Source organism: Meleagris gallopavo, chromosome 6, assembly GCF_000146605.3.
Source record: "Meleagris gallopavo isolate NT-WF06-2002-E0010 breed Aviagen turkey brand Nicholas breeding stock chromosome 6, Turkey_5.1, whole genome shotgun sequence".
Lineage (NCBI taxonomy): Eukaryota > Metazoa > Chordata > Aves > Galliformes > Phasianidae > Meleagris > Meleagris gallopavo.
This window is the reverse complement of record NC_015016.2, coordinates 40,541,724-40,563,682: the sequence shown is the minus strand read 5'-3', so window position 1 is coordinate 40,563,682 and position 21,959 is coordinate 40,541,724. Positions and strand designations below refer to the sequence as shown.

At 42.6% G+C, this 21,959-nt stretch overlaps 1 protein-coding gene and 1 long non-coding RNA gene across 3 annotated transcripts in view; one reads left to right on the top strand and one right to left on the bottom strand.

Annotated features, from left to right (window-relative positions):
* Nucleotides 1-613: 613 nt before the first annotated feature.
* LOC104911542 lies at nucleotides 614-19,709 on the top strand. Of its 2 annotated transcripts, XR_793987.3 has the most exons (5): nucleotides 617-659; nucleotides 6,983-7,129; nucleotides 7,533-7,681; nucleotides 8,895-9,011; nucleotides 12,121-19,709. It is a non-coding gene; the product is annotated as an uncharacterized LOC104911542 (long non-coding RNA). The 2 variants fall into 2 exon arrangements; XR_793988.3 differs by lacking the exon at nucleotides 6,983-7,129 and having other exon boundaries at nucleotides 614-659.
* NEK11 (NIMA related kinase 11) overlaps nucleotides 8,959-21,959 on the bottom strand; it is a 113,016-nt gene continuing 100,015 nt past the window's right edge. Inside the window, exons 16-17 of the mRNA XM_019616553.2 lie at nucleotides 9,388-9,560; nucleotides 8,959-9,039 (exon numbers count right to left, since the gene is read on the bottom strand). Of these exons, the coding sequence (XP_019472098.1) occupies nucleotides 9,017-9,039; nucleotides 9,388-9,560 (196 nt within the window). The 3' untranslated portion in view covers nucleotides 8,959-9,016. The remainder of the gene's footprint in view (nucleotides 9,040-9,387; nucleotides 9,561-21,959) is intronic.

Below are 21,959 nucleotides of genomic sequence, written 5' to 3'. Positions count from 1 at the left end.
CAGGTGGAGGAAGAGTTAATTACTTTAGCTGACATTAGTTTAAGTAAGTACAAAGCTCATAAACTCAAGTTTTAGGAAGTTACAGAAGCTGCAGTGAGCAAACAGCAGGATAAGCAATTACATCTGCAAAGTAGTTTCCAGGTATAAAACATACAATACATGAATTAGTTGCTTGGCCACTCTTCGTGCATATTCTACTTCATTTAAAATAGCATAGAGATGAATATGTGTGTGTTTATATGTATACCTATGCATAAACATACATTTATGTCTACTTGTTTTATACACTTTACATACATGTGTATATAAGGACTGTTCCAAAAGTAATGCCCTCGATTTTATGATGTTGGCCTATGACATTAGAGGCAGATGTTGGTGGTATGGCAGTAGAGTTGAACCGTTTTTCCAGTATCCCATTACATTTTCTTGCCATGTGTATGAGAACTGCTAAATCATGGCCTGAACTTCTGATTGACCACCTGAGGTGTGCAATGAGTCAGCCCTGTGAGCACAGGTGAAGACAATTTTCCTGTGCTATCGGAAGGGGTGGAGCCTAGCTCCACCTCTCCTACACCCCATTTAAGAGCTGACTAGCACTGGAGCAGGATTTCTTTTGGAGATTGCTCCTCTTGGAGTCTTCTTAGCGACCCAGGATAAGGGTAAGCATTCTATCCATTCTTCTTTAGAGTGATAATCTGTTTAGCCTAACTTCACTGTATATTTCTTAACTGTAACATCTGTACATTCGTTGATTATACACCATGTGGCAGATGGCAGCAGAGGGACAGTCTGACAAAAATGGTTTCTGACATGGGAGAGCATCTGAAGCAAAGCAAAGGTGTGTCATTGAATTCCTCTATGTGGAAAACAGCGTCCCCATTGACATTCAACAATGCTTGCTGAAGGTTTATGGAGACCAACAAGTAGATGTATGTGAGCATAGTGAGGCAGTGGGTGGTACAGCAGCAATGATGATGACAGTGGGTGGCCCCAACCGGTGCAGATTTTGGCGAGTGCGACATGCAGGTTCTTGTTCATTGCTGGCATAAATGCATAGCTAATGGTGGTGACTGTGTTGAAAAATAGTCTTGCTCTATCAACTAGTTTTATTGTGCTCTCTGTATTTGTTGTAGTTTCCGTGGAAATAAATAGGCATCACTTTCGGAGTGACCTACAATAACGTTTATACACATATATCTAGATACTTTCACATATGCAAAAGTGATAGGCTGCTTTAACATTGAAAGCTGTTTTTAGCTGAGTAAATAAGAAGAGGAAATATTTCTAGAGTCTGAGCTTCTGCTAGCTGTTAATATCTAGCCAAAAATAAGAGGGGTTTGTGTGTGAGTTTTGAGACTAGATTAATTAACGTCATATTTCAACTTCCAAATGATGCCTGATTTAGGTTAATTTTTGCATTCCTCTATGTTCCAGGTGATACAGCAAGGTAAAGCTTTCAGGTGTTTTCAGCAGAGAGAGCAAAGCCTGGAGCACTTTGTGCAGCTCTGATTGCCATGTTAAAGATGCAGTTCAGAGGATGCAGATGCAAACAGGCCAAGAGGACAGGCAGAGGGATAGGGGGTGTGCCACTGAGGAGAAGAAAGGCTCTTTTACTAAGGAGGCTTGTTTTTGATGCCAGAAGGTGGGAAAATAAACACCATGAGATAAAAACGGTTTTAAGAGGGACAGAGATAAAGGTTACCCTGAAGCAGGTTTGAGCAATAAAGACTGAAGTAATTATTGAATTTCACACAGAATTTTGTCAGCCTATAAAGCTGGCCCAGATATGTGTCATGACTACCAGGCCTGTGCAGTCTCCTCACAGCCTGCTGTCCCAGCTACTCTCCTCTATTTGTGCTATATTCTGATGGGGATTTAGCATTTGAACACATTTAAAAAGCTGAGAGGGAGATGGCAGCATACAGAGAAGAAATCAAACTGCAGAGCCTGGCACTCATGAGGCTCTCCTGGGAATGAAAGCATCCTGAGATCATGTCAGCTCCGACTGACTGCATGGATGTGCATTATTTATCCAACCAAAGAGGATGTTTCCTTCTACAGCAGTGAGCTACATCTGCAGCCTCTGCATGGGAAGATCATGCTTGTTTAAAATGAGGCAATTGATTTGTTTAAATATGTCTGGACAAGGATCAAAAGTGCACATTGTGGGGAGGCCTCCCAGCTCTGACCTCCCAGAGAGGCCAAGGAGCTGAAAACACACGGGCAGTACTGCTCCTCGGGGTAGCACACCCAGCCACTGCCCCATGTCAGCCCCCGTTCAAACTGAGGAGCAGTGCCAGGATCTGCCCTGGTGGTTATCACAGCTGGAAACTGCTACCAGGCGCACACACAGGTGCTGAGTTTATATTAGAAATCATATTCTGCAATTAGCAGATCCTCTGGGATCCTTTTAGAAAGAATTTCAAAAATAAAATAAACACCTACCAATGAGGTGTTTTCCAATAAAATATTCAGCTAACAGCATTGTTCTTGAGTCATGTGCTGTGAAGAAGCAGATACAGAGCGAATACTTAGAGCAGCAAAGATGCAAGGCTCACTGTATTGTGCTATTGTATAGTTAAAGGATCTTAATGCTTGGGGAGGAAAGAGAGTGAGAACTTGAAGCAACAGTGATAAAACATTAAAGCTTTGAGAGACAGTGTTGTAGGCAGCAGTTTTTATAGTCATTGCTATCAGAAGATTGACTGCCAGCTCAGAAATAAAGGCCTGGTTGGCTGTGATGAAATGCTTGGTAACTGTCTGTCAGTTTTAGCTGAGGAAATTAGCAAATGACTCATGGGCTGCAAGCTGCAGGGAGCCTCATCCATCATCTTCAGAGCAGCCACCACTTCATGCACTCTGCTGTTGCTTAACTGAAGGACAATGTGAAATAAAATGCAAAAGGTCATAAATAAAATGTTTCAGGAACATGGAAGCTTAACTCAAACAGACACAACTAAGGGTGAGGTGTTTGGCTGTTGTTGTTGTTCTTGTGTTGTGTTCTTTTGTTTTGATTTTATGGTGGATGCTCAGAGGGGATTTCCTGAAAGCCTGGTCCCTGCCCTGAGCAGGAGTCAGGCAGGTGACATCAAACAGGACAGACCTCCAGGGAGCTCAAGGTTTGTCTCTCCTTTCAGATCAGTAAGAATTTGGTATGTGGCTAATTTAAATGGCTCTGTAGAAACAGTGGGAATTTTCTCCAATCTTTAGTGGAAAATATGAAGCCTGAACAACCCAACCAAGGCCTTCTTAATCGTGGAGTTCCATCAATGACCTGGTGCATTTCAGAAGAAAAGTGACCTATTGCTTTTGTTAAGATGCCAATCTCTATGCTTACTCAGAATAATATGGGGGTTGTCCTGGAGTGGAGGAAGACAAGGGGGGGATAAATAAGACACTAAAATAAAGAATTTTATTGGAAGGAAAAAAAAATGCATATAACTAGACTATAACAAGCAGTATTCCAGTGCCTCATGATGATTCAAGGCTAGGATGGCAGGGGCCATGGGCAGCCCGATGTAGTGGGCAAAAGCCCTACCCACGATAAGGGTACCAGCACTGTTGTAACTCCATTGACAAAACAGGGTGTAGGTGGACTGGTGATTCAAACCTTGAGTTTATTTATAAAAACAAATGAATGATAAAATGTTTTCCCTGGCAAAGTAACTACTGCAAATTCAATCTCTGAAATTGGACTCTGTGTACAGGAAACATATCAGCCACACGGAGCAAAGGCCCTTTTGAACCCTCATCCCCTATAAATCCAGAACAAGCCGCTGAGTTGAGCCTTATTCACTTTCTTAAAAAATAAGATTGGTATGAAATTGAAGGTATTTTCTACTAAAGAATTTTCCAAGAAATGGAAGCATGCAAGAAGTCAAGTAAATGTAATCTCGAGCAGCGTGGCAGAAAATCAGGCACTCCCACGTTGAATGGCAGAGTAGTCCAGCAATATTAAAAAGTGCAGTTGAAAAGAACTTTTCAATTAAATTCCCTCAAGGGAAAGAGCCAAAATGTGCTTTAAATTATCACCTTTCTTTACAAACCACCAATAATTATTCTGTTTCACACAGAGACTGATACACCTGGAGATGGGATAAAAAAAACCCACTAAACAGCAATCAGAAAATGTGCTGAAGATAACTCCTTTGAAAGCAGACTACTTGACTATTTTTTTCTGCTGTAAAGGATGGAAATGTTGTGTTGTCTTTTAAAGTGACTGCTAAATTACCAAGAAAATGGCTGCATGTCTGTGCTTTAGCTTTATAAGTGACCTAGATCTATATATTTTTTAATATTCTCTTTTATGTATTTCTTGTGTATATTCTTAAGTTAAAGTCATACTTCTCAATAAGAAGTTCATAGATCTCTGGTGGGGAAGGGAAAATGATTTTTTTTTTATTATAGTTATATATGATTATGGGAAAAACTGTTTCCTCTTGTTTGTCACAGATAATACCCTTCCTACCCTTTCCAGAGAGCACTGTTCTTACAGCAAATCCCCCAAACCAGAGGTAAAGATGAAAGTGTATTAGTAGTGGAGGTGACGCTCAAATGTTGCATGAACCCTATTGATCCAGGATATCTTTAATGTGCTCTTTCAATTCTCCACCCAGAACACAATCCAGAATTATTTGACAAAGCCTCAATGATTTTCCTCTGTTCTCAGAGGCAGGGAGAAAATCAGCTATGGAGTGGATGGTAGGAGGTCAAGGTTGCCTCGTTGCAGAGAGCATTGGGTGCTCCTACACTGATGCCTTGCCTGGTTCTCAGCACATGGGAGGAAAGGAGAGGCCCAGAGAAGTGGGGTTCAGCCCCGAGGGGAGCAAGTGGGGATTTGCTTAACATGGAGAACAGTCTGAGACTGGTTAATGGTACAAGATTGGCAAGACAATGTCAGGAGAAACAGTCCTCCCAGTGAGGTCAGACTCTCTTTTGGAGATTCCTAAGGTACCACCCTGAGGTGAGCAAAGAGGGGAAAAGCCACAGGCATAGGTAGGGCAAAAAGGTGACGGGGAGAGAGTAGCAGCACAGCCCTATTCAGAAGGACTGGAAGCACCTTCAGTGGAGGTATTTCCAGCAGCATAACACAAGGAATCTGGGCAATATTGCATCCCAAGGCCAAACTGGCTCTTGGATAGCTGCAAGCACATTTTGCTTAGCCAAGATTATGTCTCATTCCTGGCCAGATGCTTTCTTGGATATTTCAATGCCTTGCTCAAGCAGTAGGCAGGGTATAAGGGTGGGAATATAGGAACATGGGTAGGTGCAGCCTATGGCACAGCTGTGGGCACCTGGCTGGGCTGTGCTCCCCTGTGACAGGCACCATTTCTTGTGAGCAGCAGGGTTGTTGCCTCATGGTTTTTCAGAGGCAGAATACAAGTCTTTGATTGTAAGAGTGGGCAGAGCAGCTGCCAACTTTAAAAAGGTGTTTGGAAATGGCTATAAGTAAGTGCAGAGTGGTGAATGAGAACAAAGTATGCTCTGGAGACTTTTGCAAGGAGTGAAGAATCTGCAGCCCACAGGGGTGGGAAATGAACAGTTTCTGAGTGGTGGGGCATAGAGCAGCCCCGGCAGAGGTACAAGCCTCCTTAACCTCTCTGTACTGCCCCTGGTTCCTCCTGCTGCTCAGAGACCTGTCCTTAAAGGCACTACTGCTGGGTATCACCTCGTTCTGAGTGAGACAAGTCACTCTGCAGTTGTGACAGAGCTTCTATGACTGCCAGAAATTCAGAGCAGGTACCCTAAGTCCACAAAATGCTAATTCCCAAAAGATTAATTAAACCAAGCAGAATGGCTGGATGAAATGTAACAGATGACTGCTGCAATTTACTCTGGCATCACAGTTAGCATTAGATTGCTCTCTGGTGCAGGGAAGCTCCTCAGATGACTTATTTTGGTATTTACTCTCTTGGGAGCTCCTGTATATATCAGTCATCTTGTTCATGCTAGCCTTTGTGTGATGAAAGTCAGTGCAACCCAATTCAATCACGTGGGGGAAAAATGCCATGCTGCTCTACAGCCCATCTGAACAGACACTCATGAACACTGACTGTTAAAGTACAAGTCTGAAGTCAGTTTTCTAATCATAGAATCATGGAATGGTTTGGGTTGGAAGGGATGCTTAAGATCATCTGATTCCAACCCCTCTGCTATAGGCAGAGATACATCCTTCTAGATCAGGTTGCTCAAAGCCCCATCCAGCCTGGCCTTGAAATCTGAATCTAATCTAAATGTAATATGTAAATAGTAGGTGTTACTTCACTCCTAAGTAAATCTGGAGGGAGAAGATTGAACTACAGTACTGTGGGTTTTGCAGTTGGTGGCAGGACACGCAAAGGAAGATCATGTATGGCTAGTTATTCCCAATGTGAATCTCTCAGGAAGCACGGATGGAGAGCCCCACATCTTCTTCACCCTCCTGGGGTCCCAGGAAAGTTTGGGTCCCAGGGTTCTATGAAAGAAGAACTGAGTGAAGCTAGCTGCAGGCTTTTGCTGGTGAGACCCTTGCTCCTGGTCCTGGCAAGAGGGACATTGTGTGCACATGCATGCTGCTTCCCAAGCTGACTCACCCAGCCTGTGGGACAGATGGAGCTGGCAAAGCTCATCTACCCACGCTCTGCTGTTGTCTGCACAGCAAGGAGATGGAGAACATAACTTCCCAGGTCCATGGCGTCTCCCACGGGTAGCCCTGAGCTCCCTATGGGAACTGTTGCCTCCAGATTAATAGCTATTGTTGTTGTCCCCAGGAGGCACCTGCTGCATAATAGCATTCAAGAAACTCTTCCAATTACTGCCTTTTATAGAAATATGAGGAATAATTACATAACAGCTGCATGCAATTATTACATCAGATGATATGACCTTTTCAAAACTGAGAAGGAATATAATGTTATAGGTAGAACAAGAAAAAAAGTTTTTTTTCTTTGAATGTGAAAAATAAAATCTTGGAGTTCAAAACTAAAACCTTTTTTTTTGTAAGGATTTCTTTTTAAAACAATGGTAATGGTGGTTTTTTCAACTGCATCGCATGCTACGGTCTCTGGACATCTGGAAAAAATTGAATGAAAGCAAATCACACAATAAGTAATTCTATGCATCACAAAAAACAGTGCAGGCTTCATAAGAGGTAAAGCCCTCTTTTCTCTAAGGCTGAGTTTAGCTTTCAGCCTGGAACATCCACTGGTGTTTTTTGTACCTACCCACCGTTTGCTTGAAATAACTGGAAGAAACTTCCTCTCTCAAACTTCAGCCTGTCAAATACAATTAAAATTGAGTTATTTGTGGGCACCCAGACAGCACTTTTGCATTCAGACTGGGTGCTTAAGCCAACACACAGTGTAGTTTCCCAAGTAAAATTGTTAAAAAATGCTCTACCACTGGGTAATTGTGTAAATAAATAATATATAATGCATGTATTGAAAATAAGAGCTGTAGAGAATATATGTTTTTTCTCTTCCTCCTTAGTCACAAAATAAACTTTTATATGTTTTATGGGCTTCCTTCTTCATCAAGGATTTTTCCCTTTGCAGAAGATGATCTCTGTAATTTTGATGCATCCTTTCTCCTTCTCTGCCCTTCATCTCCATACAACTGGTTCGTCCTGAGTTGGCCCAGGTGTGCAGAGCAGGGATGATTGTCATCAGGTCAGGGAAATGAATGGCTGGAGCATGGGAGAAGGGTAAGAGCAGAGCTTTACTCAGTACCCATGGAAGACTAGGCTTGGGCTCCTACTCTGAATTTGCCCTGGACCAAAGGAAAGCCTTTTCCAGGATTATGCAGCCTAACAGCCCAGAAAGGGCAGCACAGGTTCTGAAGTCCTCAACTCCTGTTGCCTTTGATATCACCTCCATGTATGTGGATGAAATGACTTTTAACAGAGAGTAGTTCTCGCTTTGCTATTAATGCAAAAATTATGAAAATATTCAAGACCCATGCTTTGCTTCTGAACCTGGCCTATATCCTTCAGAGCAATGCAGAGACAGACCAGACCTCTCCAGGAACCCGTGAAGCTCTTTCCTTGGACTGCAAAAGACATCTGACCACAGCACGAGACACCATGACAGCACGCCAGCCCATCTTGCTAGTCTCCCTCCATTCAGCATAGCTAGACAGAGACATGAATATAAATGCAGGTTGCATGGGAATGTGGTCTGAGAGAGCAGGTCCAAGCTGTCAAAACTGTAAACTCTTTATATCCTGGTACATTCACTGGTTTGTTCTGCTCACCATAAAGGGCCCAATAAATAGCCTTCATGCTATGTTCTTAACAGCATATTTTCTTGCTTTAATCTGCTCTGTGATATCATATCCTTTGGATTACAAGCAAATCTTGTTCTGAAATAAAACTGGAATTACGCAACCTTATGTAGGGAGGAGCATGGACAGGGGCAGATATGGAATAGCATATATACTTCACAAAATATTAAAAAATGGAACTATTCTGTGTATTTTTCCTAGAAGAAAAAGGTGACATTAGGTTCCTAAATGGCCTCATAAAGACCAAATGCACACCTCATCCAATTCATATGAATATATCTTCCAATGGATGTGATCTGAGGTAGCTTATTAGCCAAGTGAATTCAGCTCCTATTTTCTGAAAGCTCTAATAAGTTAATAAATAATGCATTCTTTATTTTTAGATCTATCCGTTAACGCTCTACAGAGCTCAAATGGCATATGGATGCCCAGGACTACAAAACATTCAGAAGTCATTTTCCTCTGCTTTTTTATAATCCCTTTTCCTCCTGCTGAGAACATTTCCATCCTTGTGATTGCTTTTATTTGGTCCCATCCTCTTGCATGAAAGCAGATACCACAAATAATATCTGAGGAGGCTGAAGGACCAGCGATGTGAAAATTGTTTCAGTACTAATTCTGCTTTCTAATTATAGGCACATTTTTTCTTGAATACAAGGACAAGAACACACAAGGTGAATGGTGCTGATGCTTCTGTCCTTTGCAACAGCTTCTGCATACCTGGGACTGTTGGGAGGACGCTTCATTTACAGGTATTTTACCTACAAGCCATTCCACCTGCTGAGGAAAGAAATAGACATTTGTATCTGTTTATGTGTGCTTACATGCATTTAAAGAAGAGAAAGAGAGATACACAGACATGCATTACAAAATGAGCTCTTTTTAATTGGGTCGAATTGACATCTGTCTATTCAGAAGAGAAGTTTGTTGTGTGCAAGGGGCACGATGTTTATTCTCATTGTTCTGTCACATGTTCATCATGTTCCAGCCCCCAGTGGAGTCTTTCTGAACTTGTTCTTAGAGTCAGGTCTCATCATTGGCTGGGCTTGTATTTCAGTACGTACAGGAATGATGTCAGTGATGTCATTTGCTACTATTCTTTGATTTATTGGTTTATTGATACTATACCTGCTGATATGAGATCTTTCAGGCATCTGTTCCTGTCTGCTGAATGCTTCTTCTGATTCTCAGTTTTCCTTGCTAGGATACAAGATACATGTTGATAACATCTCCTTTGTATGCCATGGATCTGATTAATGGAGCAGTCTCTGCATTTTGATGTGGACAAGAAATAAATCCACCTAGGGAAAAAAAGGAACACAAATGAGAGCTCATAATGCAACACTGCTGACAAAATGCCAGCACTATTCCCTAGCATGCGTGCGTATGAATCATAAGTAGAATCAAAGGGTTGTCTTGTCACTTTCCATAGGCTTGTAGCAATCATTTTTGAAACCTGAACATCATTTTAAAGGAAACTTGTCTTACCATTTTCCGTCAAGAAACTTTGCAAAATCTATTTTGTCCGTAACACACACACAGAAGATTATAACTCAGTAAAAGCAGAGAGGGAGGTTGTCTTGGTAGCCGTGTAGCATTTGAATGGGTATCTCTCTGACAACTGGATCCCGATTTCCTGTGACTTTCAAGTGATTTCCTATAGCTCTCCTTTAACTTTCTCCACTTTAATGTTTAAAATAGAGATACTGATCTAGGATCTGAAGAAAACACTGTGGGCCACAAGATGTGCATCTTTTCCCACTAATCCAGTTGATTTCATAAAAAGACAGTACTTCTCTACTCATTTTCATTATTGTTTTCTGTCAGTATTCACTCACTTGTGAAAATTAATGCTGAGACTTCTTAACAGCTATCAAATCTGTTTGAAACTGAGACACACACAACCAAGTCATCCAGGGGGACAGACTAAACACAACTACAGCAAGATACCACAAGTCCTTCTTTAGAAGCCAAATTACACAGCATTTAAATCTGAGACAGAAGCTCTCAGAGCTTTCTGACCAAATAGATTTAGCATTAGAGAAAAAGAGTGGTTCCAGCTACAATACTTCAAAAATGTTTATGCAATGAGCTGGCTCTCAGTGTATGTAATCTTGGCTCCCTCAAGTGGCTGGTCCCAGAGACCGGACAGCTTTCCTTGTGTTTCAGATCTCTTAGAAGTGTTAAAGGTCCCTGTTTCAGGGATCACAGCTCCAAACTACTAAGATGTAATGTGCTTTTCTGTGCAGCCATAGTCTGTCAGAAACTGGTACACAGTAAATAAGATCCGTGCAGCTCTAAGGTCTCAGGTAAGGTAAGTGAGAGAGGAGTGAAAGAACTGGGACTGCCTTTATTTTTCACATCCTTTTTTCTTTTTCTTGCTGTTCTCTGGAGGATTTCCTTGCCATTAGTACTTTCCTCTAAATTCAGTGACAGATCCTAATGGATTTGCTGCGGTACTCTTCATTAGCTTTTCTAGCTGAGGTCTGCTCTAAAAACAGCTGGCTTGGAACCCATGGGACCCCTGCAGCTTCCTGGAGTTCAGCAAAGATGAATGCAAAATCTTGTACTTGGGACAGCCCTGGGACTGGGGCTGACTGCGGTGGAGAAGCAGCTGAATGTGGGACATTGCTGCAGCCTTACAATATTTAGAGCAATGGGCACAGGCTGCAACTGGGACAATTTTTGATAGAATAGATTAGGAAAAAAAATCAGCATTGGAAAGTTCAAGTCCTGGAGTCTCCATTCCTTGAGATTCTCCAAAATTGGCTGGATGAGGCTTTGAGCAACCAGCTCTGGTTGGGGATTATTCCCACTGTGGGATTGGATGATCCCAAGCTCCTCTCTGACCTCTGTTATTGAATGAATCATAAAATCATGGAATCGTAGAATGGATTGGGTTGGAAGGGACCTTTAAGATCACCTAGTTCTAACCCCCCTGCTATAGGCAGGGACACCTCCCTCTAGACCAGGCAGCTCAAAGCCCTATCCAGCCTGGCCTTGAACACTTCCTGGGAGGGGGCATCACAGCCTCTCTGGGCAACCTGTTCCAGTGTCTCACCACCTCACAGTAAAGAATTTCTTCATGATATCTAGTCTAAATCTACCCTCTTCCAGTTTAAAGCCATTTCTCCTCATCCTTTGCTACCTGCCCTTATAAAAAGTCCCTCCCCAGCTTTCTTGTAGATCCCCTTCCGATACTACAAGGCCACTATAATGTCTCCAATTCTATGGGCCAAGAAAAAAAGGGTCTAGATTTATCTCTTGTCTACTGCAGGAATGCTCCAAAAATTCATGCAGACCCTGATGCAAACCCTGAAACCCAGCCATCCCGCAGCTATCTCAGCTTTGCTCTTGCCATCCCTTCTCCTCTCTGCCATGCAGTATGTCAAGGTTTACCGAGTGCTTTTGCCAGATTCTGACCAAAATACACCAAATACTGAGGCCACAAATCTGTACCACAGGTGGCTCATTTTTACATTCAGCTTCTGTTAACCCTGTGGAACTTGGTGTGCACTGACCCCCTCAGCACTAATCCAGCTTTGCTGTGCTGCCCACATTGCACAAAAGACTCCTCCAGCACCTGGCAGCACCAACTCTGCAGGAGCTGCTACAGCCTCCCTTTGTTGCAAGAGATTGCAGTGCAAGAAGATGGAGACACACCAACAGGCAGGTTCTTTGAGTTTCCAGTACCCACACTTCTTGCAAGGCAAATCTTTGAGTTTATCTCCTTCAAAAGGAAAGCTTTTGCAAGTCACCTTTAATTTATTAGGTCTTTCTTCACAGAGAAGCCTCATTCTACAGCCTATTGTCAGACACAATTTATCTTCTCTGCTTTAACACTTTTTTATGTCCTTACAGGCAGAAGATTTCCAGATTTCTTGAAGGACATCTAATGATTGGTATTTAATGTTCACCAGTACAGTATGTGCTGCTTCAGTCTCATGAAGCAGGGATATAACTTCACCTGTTCAGACTGGAGATCAGCTGGAGAGCAACAAGAATGGGAATTTAAAACCAAGGGGGAAATTTTATTATAAATGCAGAATCTAAAACCTAAATTGCAATTTTCATTTAGTAAAGTAAGACCTCCAGAGTATTTGCTGATTGGTCATTCAAAGCTGACTGACAAGTGTATGACTCCCCAGTACCTCTTGAAGTGAAGGCTTCCCACTTCATTTATGCATCAAAAAGCACAGTTGATGCTGCAACAGGTGCTGAACAAACTTGTGAATTTTCTCTTCCCTCTTTTTTTTAGTTTTCCTTTCTGGATGTGAGAACTGGGTGTGGAAGTATGTGTTCTTCTTGAATCGATGTGGGTTTTTTCCTTCATTGGTTCAAATCTTTGTTCAAATGAGGAGAGAGCTTTTAAAGCAAATCTCCTCTTCATTTCACTTCTCACACACGTTGCTTTGCAACACATCATGACTACCAAGTGCACAAACCAGATTTTCTTCCAATTAAACTAAACTGGGAGATGTGAGACATCCATACCTCATTGTTCCAATCTCTACTGGCCACTGACAGGTCTGGACTGGAATCTCTTAAAGGGAAGTATCTTAATTCGTGAATATCATGGAATGTGGATGCATGGATAGTCTGGGTTTGGACCTACATTTGCTCTACAGATCTATCCCTACTGGACTGCATAACCAGATCATGTAGACACAGCTTTTTCTGCACAAATGTTCTATCTTTGTCTCCTTGTGCACAGGAACAGTTTGGATCTTACTCAGACAGTAAACATGAAAGATCACACATAATTATTTATCTCTCAACTCTCAGGATACACATATGCTGACAGCCCAGTAAGCTTAGAAATGAAGATATATAGAGGTCACGCACTTGGAAAAATAATAGAAGTCAGAACTCATAAATGATATTTTCAGATATAAATTTAAGCTCTTTTAATGCTAATAATATTGGCATGAGGTTAGCCAGTCTGCTCCTCATTCTAGCCATCACTTCAGTAACCTTTGTTAAGTTAAAAAACATACTTCTGCTCCTCCAGGTGTGAGACAATTTCTCCAGATGAGCACTTCTGTCTCTATGGAAAGACCACAGACAGACCTTAATGTTCCCAGCAACTCTGACCTAAATAAGAGTTTAACATACATTGTAGAGAGGAAACTACCATGGATATTCTCTGCAAACTCTTTCCTGGATGAGGCACCTTCCCTGAAAGGCATCCTGAGAGTATAGTGCTGAACATTGTCACGCAGGACCTGCAATAAAGCTGAACTACAGTTATAACACAGCATAATATTACTTTTGTATTTGTCATGAGGTTAGATTCTTTTCAAGACATATATATCACTGTGGGGAGAACAAAGCAAAGACAAAAGATGGGTCCCAATGATGGGCAAGGGACAGCACCAGTTGCCTCTCTCAAATAATTCTTACAAGTCTTTGTGTGATAATATACCTCTGTATGTGTCTGTTTTAAATGCCATCTCAGTCATTTATTTCTTCTTTTTTATTACAAGCTCCCTATTTCAACATGAAAGGGTAGTTTACTTCTCCTGCTCATTCCTTCTTCCTATTGCTGAGACAGAAGGACTGCTGGTTATTAAATATTCTTCCTAATGCAGCTGGGCAGCCCATGTGTGCTCTGTATTGGTGGGCCGAGAGGAATTTTTATTGTCTAATAAGTAGTCAATAAAGATGCTAAGAAAAGTTACTCCAGAAATTATTCCAATACATAAAACCAACATGAATGTCAGTGATGCCATCCAGTCCAAACAAAGCAAGTGAACAGCAGTGGCTTTGGACAGTGGATGCAGAGCATACATTGAGCAAGTCGTAACACGTATGAGAGCAATGCCTCCATTTTTCACCCTGGAGACTCAGTCGAAGCTGATTTCTGAAATCATTTATCTGCCTTTAGCTTGAATGGACTCCTCAATACACATCTATAGGACTTAGGGCAGTTGCTGACAGCAGAAAAGGAGAGCTGCGATCATGAAAATGTGCACATCATAGGGAAGGAGAGAGAAGGGCTGGCAGCACTGGAGGTAATGCTGGAGGGGAGGTCAGACCTCCTTCAGGTGAAAGTTGCACCCTCCAGCAAATTTGGGTCCCCACTCTCTCCTGTCCCTTTCAAGAGACAGGGCAAAGGAAAAGGAGTGAGCTCAGAAGTCAGAAGCCCTCGTAGGAATGGGATGGAGAGAAGATGCCCCAAGGTCATCCCATAATGCTGAACAACTAAGAAATACCCTGTGGTCTGAGTTATTCCCACTGCCTTTCATTGTAACAAGAACATCAATATTTTGAATGAAAAGCAGAAGGAAAAATATAGTGGATCTTTGCATAGTACCAAGACAAATTTTTCTTCCATCATCTAAAGGTGTGTTTTTCTTTCCTGTGGAATTTCAGGGGACAGCATAGCCTGACCTGGGCCTGACACATGTTATGAGGTACATCTCATTAAAATGCACACTGAGTACCATTAAACAACATCAAAGTTAATTAATATCAATGCAGCACCTGGGATTTTAGGCAAACTGTAGCTCCAGCTGAGGAGCGTGCCCCGAAGTCTCTGTGCACATCCATCAACTGGTGTTGGAAGAAAGAAACGTTGCTCTGCTGAAAAAGAAACACTGTTTACCATTCCTGTGCCCTACAGCATTGGTAGACGAAGGCAGAGGGATCACAAATACCCTCCTTCAACTATTACCAATTCTCAACAAAAGATGAACCAAGGAAAAATGAACAGTTTTTAGTGTATCAACACAAGTGTCCAGTGAGGCTACCCTCAAGGACTGAGAAAGGAAGAAATGTTCTTCAACAAAAATTAATCAGTGCATTTTTAGGAAAAGGGGGTCAAGGTTGACATGCACGTAAGGAGCCATGTGAAGGCAGGACTAGCCAAGCTTTTAGGTGGAGAAGAAGAGATAAATGTACTTTATTAAGTTGCTGCTAAAACTGGAGCAGATGAGTTAAGCCTTGAAGAAGATACTCATTTAAGATTGATGTGGAGTAAGTGTGGAGAAAGAGCTCTCCCGGTTGTCATTCATAGACACTCCCCAGTGTTTTCTAATAAAAATAATCTGTTAAAATCAGACTCTGTAGACAGCTTGTCTTTGGCTGCTAGTGCCATTTCTCATCAATGTTTCATATAGCAAATGCTTTTGGAATAAGAGAGCTACTAAAGAAGAGAAAATTTCGATATGGATCCTTAAGTTACTCTTATTTATACTGGCAAAGCACTTTATACAGTTTTAAAAAATCATGTTTAAAAACAATACAAAAGATCAGGGAAGGTCCCCTTGTTTTAAAAAATTACAAGTACTAGGCTAGAACTAAAGTTCTAGAACTTAAGCTGATGACAGATTTTCCTTCTTTGTCCAGGTTTGCAGTGTCATACAGTTGCAGAGTGCCACAGCCCTATGCTAGGTGGTACTACAGAAGTGCTGGTGATAAGGAAATGCTGTAAGACCTCAGGATAAACCAATAACCAAGAACTGCAAAACACCATGGAACACTCATACTGCCATGCATCTAAAATGCTCTCCTACACAACTGCTACATGGTTGGTTATCAAAAGCAGGAGATTGCTTGGAGGGAAAAAAAACCTCTTTCCCCATTTCATCATCTCGAAATTTTTTCACTATATTTCTTCAGCAAGCAAAAGCTCAGTGACACTGGATTCTCAAACTAGAGCTGAAGTGAGTCTGCAAAACCTTCAAGAATCCATTGTGTCCATTGCTTGTGAGTGCCATAAACTGGTTCTTGTTATTTGTCCATTAAGTTTGGGAAATGGATGGCAGAGTGTCTGTTCAGTAGTGATAACACTGTGCCAGGACAAGCCCCAGCTTCTCCATTGTGGCCAGGCCTGGAGGAGCAGTTAATGCTTATTGTTCTGAGATGACATTTGAAATTTCAAGCTGGCTTCATGATTAAGCCATGAAAGTCATCTTTAACTCTTCTGCATTAGTCATGATTTTGAAACTTTTAACATGCAAAGAACATCCCCCTGCCTCACATAGCCTTGATGTGCTTATCCACAGAGTTCCTCTGCAAAAAGATTTTCAACCACAGAGCTGTGTGACTCCACCACCTCCCCTGGCATCCTATGCCAATGCCTCATGACTCGGAAGAAATTCTTCCTCTGGTGCAGCATGAGGCCATTCCCTCTCATTCTACTGCTGTCACTTTGGAGCACAGGCCAACCCCCACCTCGCCACAGCCTCCTTTCAGGCAGTTGTAGAGAGCAATCAGGCCTCTCCTGAACCTTCCTCTTCTCCAGAATGAACAATCCCAAACTTAACAAATCCTTTGGGCTTCCTGTTGGAGAGAGAGAGAGCCTGTGTGAGTTAGCCAGCCAAAATCCATTTCTACAGTTTTCTAAGTGACTAGCAGTCTTATATCCAAGTGACCAGACCATGGACATTTGGGTATCTGCATTGAAATACGCACATCCCCAGTTTGCAGCTCAGTCTCTTCAGGACTCACTTCATCTCAGCTTGTCGTGAACACAACTTTCAAACAGCCCATGAGATGTTTGTAAGGTGCCTCACCACGGTGTGCGGATGAAAAGGAGCTATATAAATGCAAATTGAATGTATTCATTTATTCTATACTGAAGGTTGTACTGAAGGCCAGGTAAATTACACCCACGGCATCTGCCTGTCTGCTCTTAATGTCACCCACTTCAGCAACTGTAAGTTTCCATATAATTTGTTAAGCACAATTTTCTTTTGTTTGCCACTGCAGACCATTATTAATCAAATTAAACTTCTCAACGCAGTTTCCCCCGGCTGGGTCCACTAGCTACTGAGGGCTAGAGCCTGGTTCATTGCCACTGGTGTCACTGCCTGAGCTTGCCATGAGACAGCAGTGGGTGAGAGATATCTGTCCGTCCAGCATAGTCTCACTTTGCCTGGCTCAGTGCTGAGATACTTAAAGTATCTAAATGTAAGAAAGTAAGGGACAGATTATTTAGCAGGGTCAGTTGTGATAGGACAGGGGAAGTAGTGATCTCAAGCCAAAAGAGGGGAGATGCAGACTGAATGCAAGGAAGAAGTTTCTTATGATAAGGATAGTGATGCACTGGCAGAGGCTGCCCAGAGAGGTGGTGGATGCGCCATCCTTGGAGACATTCGAGGATAGGCTGGATAGGGCTCTGAGCACCTGATGGAGCTGTAGATGTCCCTGATCAATGCAGAAGAGTTGGATTGGACGGCCTTTGAAGGTCTCTTCCAATTCAAACGATTCTTTGATTTTTTGAGATCCTCACGACCCCGGGCTGAGTTCTGGCCCTGAGACATTCACCAGCAGCAAGAGAAAGCCCTTCACTACTCGCTGTGACACTACCTGGAGCCCACTCACTATTTCTTTTTCACCCCCACAAGTGTCTGCCTGTCACTGGCATTGCTCTCATTATTGCTCTCTGAGGGCTGGAAGAAAAGTATATTTATATTTCCTGAAACGCTCCATATTCCTGTCATTGCCATTCCCCTGTGACCGCCTTTGACCTCTGCAGTCACTTTTTGTACCAACTCTATTGCAAACACTTTTTCTTCTTTACTGCTGTTTCCTGTTCAATTTTGCCTTCATTTTTCCATCTCTATTTTTTACATTGCTTTCCTGCTTTGCTCTTTTGTGCCCTCCCACACATATCCCCGTCTGCAGCGATGACCCAGGGACCCTTTCAGGTATCGTTTCCTGCCCTCTCTGACATCCCTGCCATAAGTCTTGTTGCAAGCTGCAATGCTGCTAGATCCTGAACACAGGGAGATGAAAGTCAGTCACAAGTGAGACTCAGTGCTTGAAAGGAAGCTTTGCTTGTGTAACTTCAGAGAGCTCAGCTATTCTGTTGCTGGTTTATGGGCAGCCGGCCTCCTGCAGAGACAGCGTGCCTAGAGAAAAACAAAGCTTGTAGCTCCTAGCATGGCTGCGTTGGTGTTTTGGTACTCCAAGTTCATGAGATGGGAAAAAGCAGTTTCATTGAGGCACTCATGAGATTGGTTTTCCCAGCTCAAATTATGCAGGGAAACCTGAAGTCCTAGAGAAACAAAGGCTGGTTTCTATCACCCTAATGTTTGTGCGCTGGCTCCAGGCTTAGCCCTGAAATCTGTGGGATAGTTTGTGCTCGTGTAGACCTCTGATATTCTTTTAGGACAAGTGTGTAGGTAGCTTCCGACTCATGAAACATATTGAACAACTTCTTGAATTTGCCTGTAGAGTCAGTAAAAGCCAGAACTTAAGCTGCCAGAAAGCAGAAGAAACTCAGTGAAGGCAGTGGGCTTGCACTGATTGGCTTTGGCAAAGCTTACAATCCACAAGAAGAACCCAGTTGATTTGATTCCAGAGACAGAAAGAAATAATATCTGGAAAGGAGACAGAAATGCTACTGTTGCTAACTAGGATGTCCTTATCAGCGTGATCCTTGAGTCATCAATCCTTGTTTACTGCAGTAAGATTGATGTGGTTCAAAACGGCACTTTGTTTTCATCATCTTATTTTCCTTTTAAAATCTTCCTTTCTTTTCCCTAGCAGGTGTTGTTTAACTGGCAGTGTGCTGGAAGAGACTGGAATGAGGTTTTGTTCTATCAGCTGATGAGTTCCTGGCAGATAAAAAAGGATGAATGCTGCTCCTGCAAAGGTCTATTCAAACCCTTACAAGAGGCACCCAATGGTCAACCTGCCCTTCTAGGAGGGCTTTGGTGAAGCAGCCTAAGAAAGGTAGATCCAGAGTAAACTGAACAGTAAAACTTTAGCAAAGGCTGTAACTTAGCCAGAGCTCAAAGCTGATGTGGTGTGAGGAGGATGGTGAGACAAGCTATTTCTGTCCCCTGAAAACAAACTAACTGCTTTAGGTTTCAGTTTGGTTTTGTAGTCAGTTCACGTCTGATTGATGTTATGGGAAATAGCTGGGGAGGAGGGGAAAGTAGCTGAGGAACACAAGGAATTTGTCAAATAGTTCTTTGGAAAATGGTAAACGGCTGCAGCAAGCCAAATGGAGTTAATAGATCCACCTCTCTCTGGTTTAGGAGGGGATTCTCATGCTCCCAGCCATATGCACAGGTCAGACACATAACACAGACATGGCTAGGTCAGATACCTTCAGCTTTCCCCACCAGCTCCAGCATTGCCTGGTGTCCCATCCTGGCAAAACCAGCAGTGATGACAAACCTCCTTTTCCAAAACTCATTTGGAAGAAACATGGAGAAGGGCCCTGCTGATATCTACTTCAGTAGAGAGCAAGGGTGAGGTGGACTAGCAGATAGGTTCAGACACATTCACTTTGCAGGTATCAGGGTGCTCATGGACAGGCCATGTAGAGCACGTAGCGAGGCAAGAAGCAGCTAAAACAACCAAATTGCATAGCTCAGTTGCATGTCTGGCAACTCAACAGAATTGATCTTAATTTCTTCATTTATGTTAGTGCAAGAAAACGGAGCACGCAATCATCTGCACTCATATATGGGAACTGCTGAGTCACGGCCTGAAACACTGATTGATCACCTGAGGCAAGCACTGAGTCAGACCTGGGAGCACAGGTGAAGGCGATTCAGCTGTGTGACCAGAAGGGGTGGAGCCTGGCTGCCCCTCTCCTAGACCCCCATTTAAGGGCTGACTGCCACAGGGGAAGGGTTTCTTTCTGGAGATCTCTCCTTCTCTTTAGAGTTTTTTTCTGCAGACCCAGGTGAGCATTTCAATTATTTTTGATTATCTCTTTCTACTATGATAATTTTCTAGTTATATGACCTGTAAAATACCAGCCTAACCACACCACTCTGCTAATTGTATATTTGTTGATTATACAACTCACCAGAAGCAAACTGAGTAAAAACTGTTTAGTTATAGATACACTCCAGAAATTAGTTGTGATAGTAATCACTCCCCTATTCTATTAGAGATTTCTTGTCCCTTTTAACAAAAACAATTCTTCTGCTGTCGTTTCTCTGCAACTAGGGAAAACTAACTCAACAAGAACAACATTTTGGACAACTATTCTTTCTCTCAGGTTCACATTACTAAGCTTGAATGCAGCCTTTGCTGTTGCCAGTTGAGTTCTGGCAGATGGCTTTCTCTTGGAAATAGACTTCCAGGACTAAGCAGCTGCTGAGGAGAGAGCATGAATACTGAGACTGGGAATCAAGCACTGAATCTTTTGGAAGAAGTCACCCCTAAAGGCTGACTTGTTCTTTCTTGGAACAGAGAAAGAAAACTTCATACTGGGGACCAGACACAGAGCAAGTTCCTTACAAAGCCAGCCCAGTCCATGCTGCAGGTCATCCAGGCTTGCTAATGCTTCAATAGGGTTATCAGTCTGTGCAGCTGTTATCAGCTGCCCTTTCCAGTTACCCATTATGCATCTAGAAGTAGTTGTGGAGAGCCCAGCTGCTCAGCTACTGGATGCAGACTTTGTACAGCAGCACTTTAAACTACATCCTATAAAAAGAGCATGAGAACCAGAGTATGCACTGTCATCTGTGAGAACCCTTCTTTGTTTTCTGGCTCAAAGCATGCTTCCTGAGGTATTTCTTGTGATAAGACTCTAACTCATTTATTGAGGAGGCAAGTAATGGGTGCTAACGTGTGACAATCAACATTACTTTGTGGACATCTGAAAGCACCTCCTCCAGAGCTGTTTGCTTCTAGAAGAGAGTGCTCAGGAATGTTTACCGGTGGAAGATCTGGCCTGTGACTAAATAGCTCCAGCTTAGTATGGGAAAACTGGGGAATGATACTATCTTGTCCTGTGAAAAACAGGATGCATGTGGGCATCCCTGCTCCCTCTTATCTGCTGGCAAGGCCCAGAAGATGGGAACAAAGGAGTTTCTGCTGAGATTCCCAGAGCCAGGAGCTGCCACTCCAAGAAGAGCTGACTCAACCACTTTGGATTTGAGCTGTCACTCCAAAGAGCTGACTCGACCACTTTGGACTTATAAATAAGTTGGTACTAACACTGAAAAGTTGTCATCATCAATGGAACAACAACGCCTGATGACCCACTACTACTGCAGATCAGTGACTGAACTACAAACCACGCTGGATGCATGGTGATTTCCCTCTTGCTTCCTACAAAGGCTCCTTGCTTCTATTTCCTATCTTTTTTATCACCCTTCTCCCCTTTCCCGTCTTCCTGATTAAGATTTGTAATAAGCTGGTTGGACCACCATTTGGACCATTGCTTCTTAATCTCACATGAGGTATACGTATATCAAAGAACCTCTTCTCCCTCCTATAAATTGGACAAGACATCATGTCAAGGCAGACTACTGAAAGAGCACTGGGGATCTGAAAACAATTATAGATTTTCACATTCTGGGTAATCTAGGTTTTGGAAGACATTGCACAGTGAGACCTCTAAACCACAGAGCATATCAGCAGTAAAATCTGGCAAGGTATAGTGTTTTTTCCAGCACACCTGTGGCAAACACCTGCTGCATCTGTGCCTGTCCACATTAAACCTTGACAAATCCTTCAGTGCCTGTGCTGCAGTGCTCCCAGCCCTCCCTTCCCATAGGTGGGATCTGGAGCTGTAACCACATTTCTTTCCAGCAGTGGCTTATACTTTCCATGAAAATGAACATGAGAGGGATCAGCACTTCCCAACTCTGAAATGGGGGGAGAGTAGATAGTACAGTGAGTGAGGCACTCACCTCCTTACACTGTTTTGTTTCATTCAGAGGACACTTTAAACGTACTAACTCAAACCCCAAATATTGTGTGTTTAATACCACATAGAG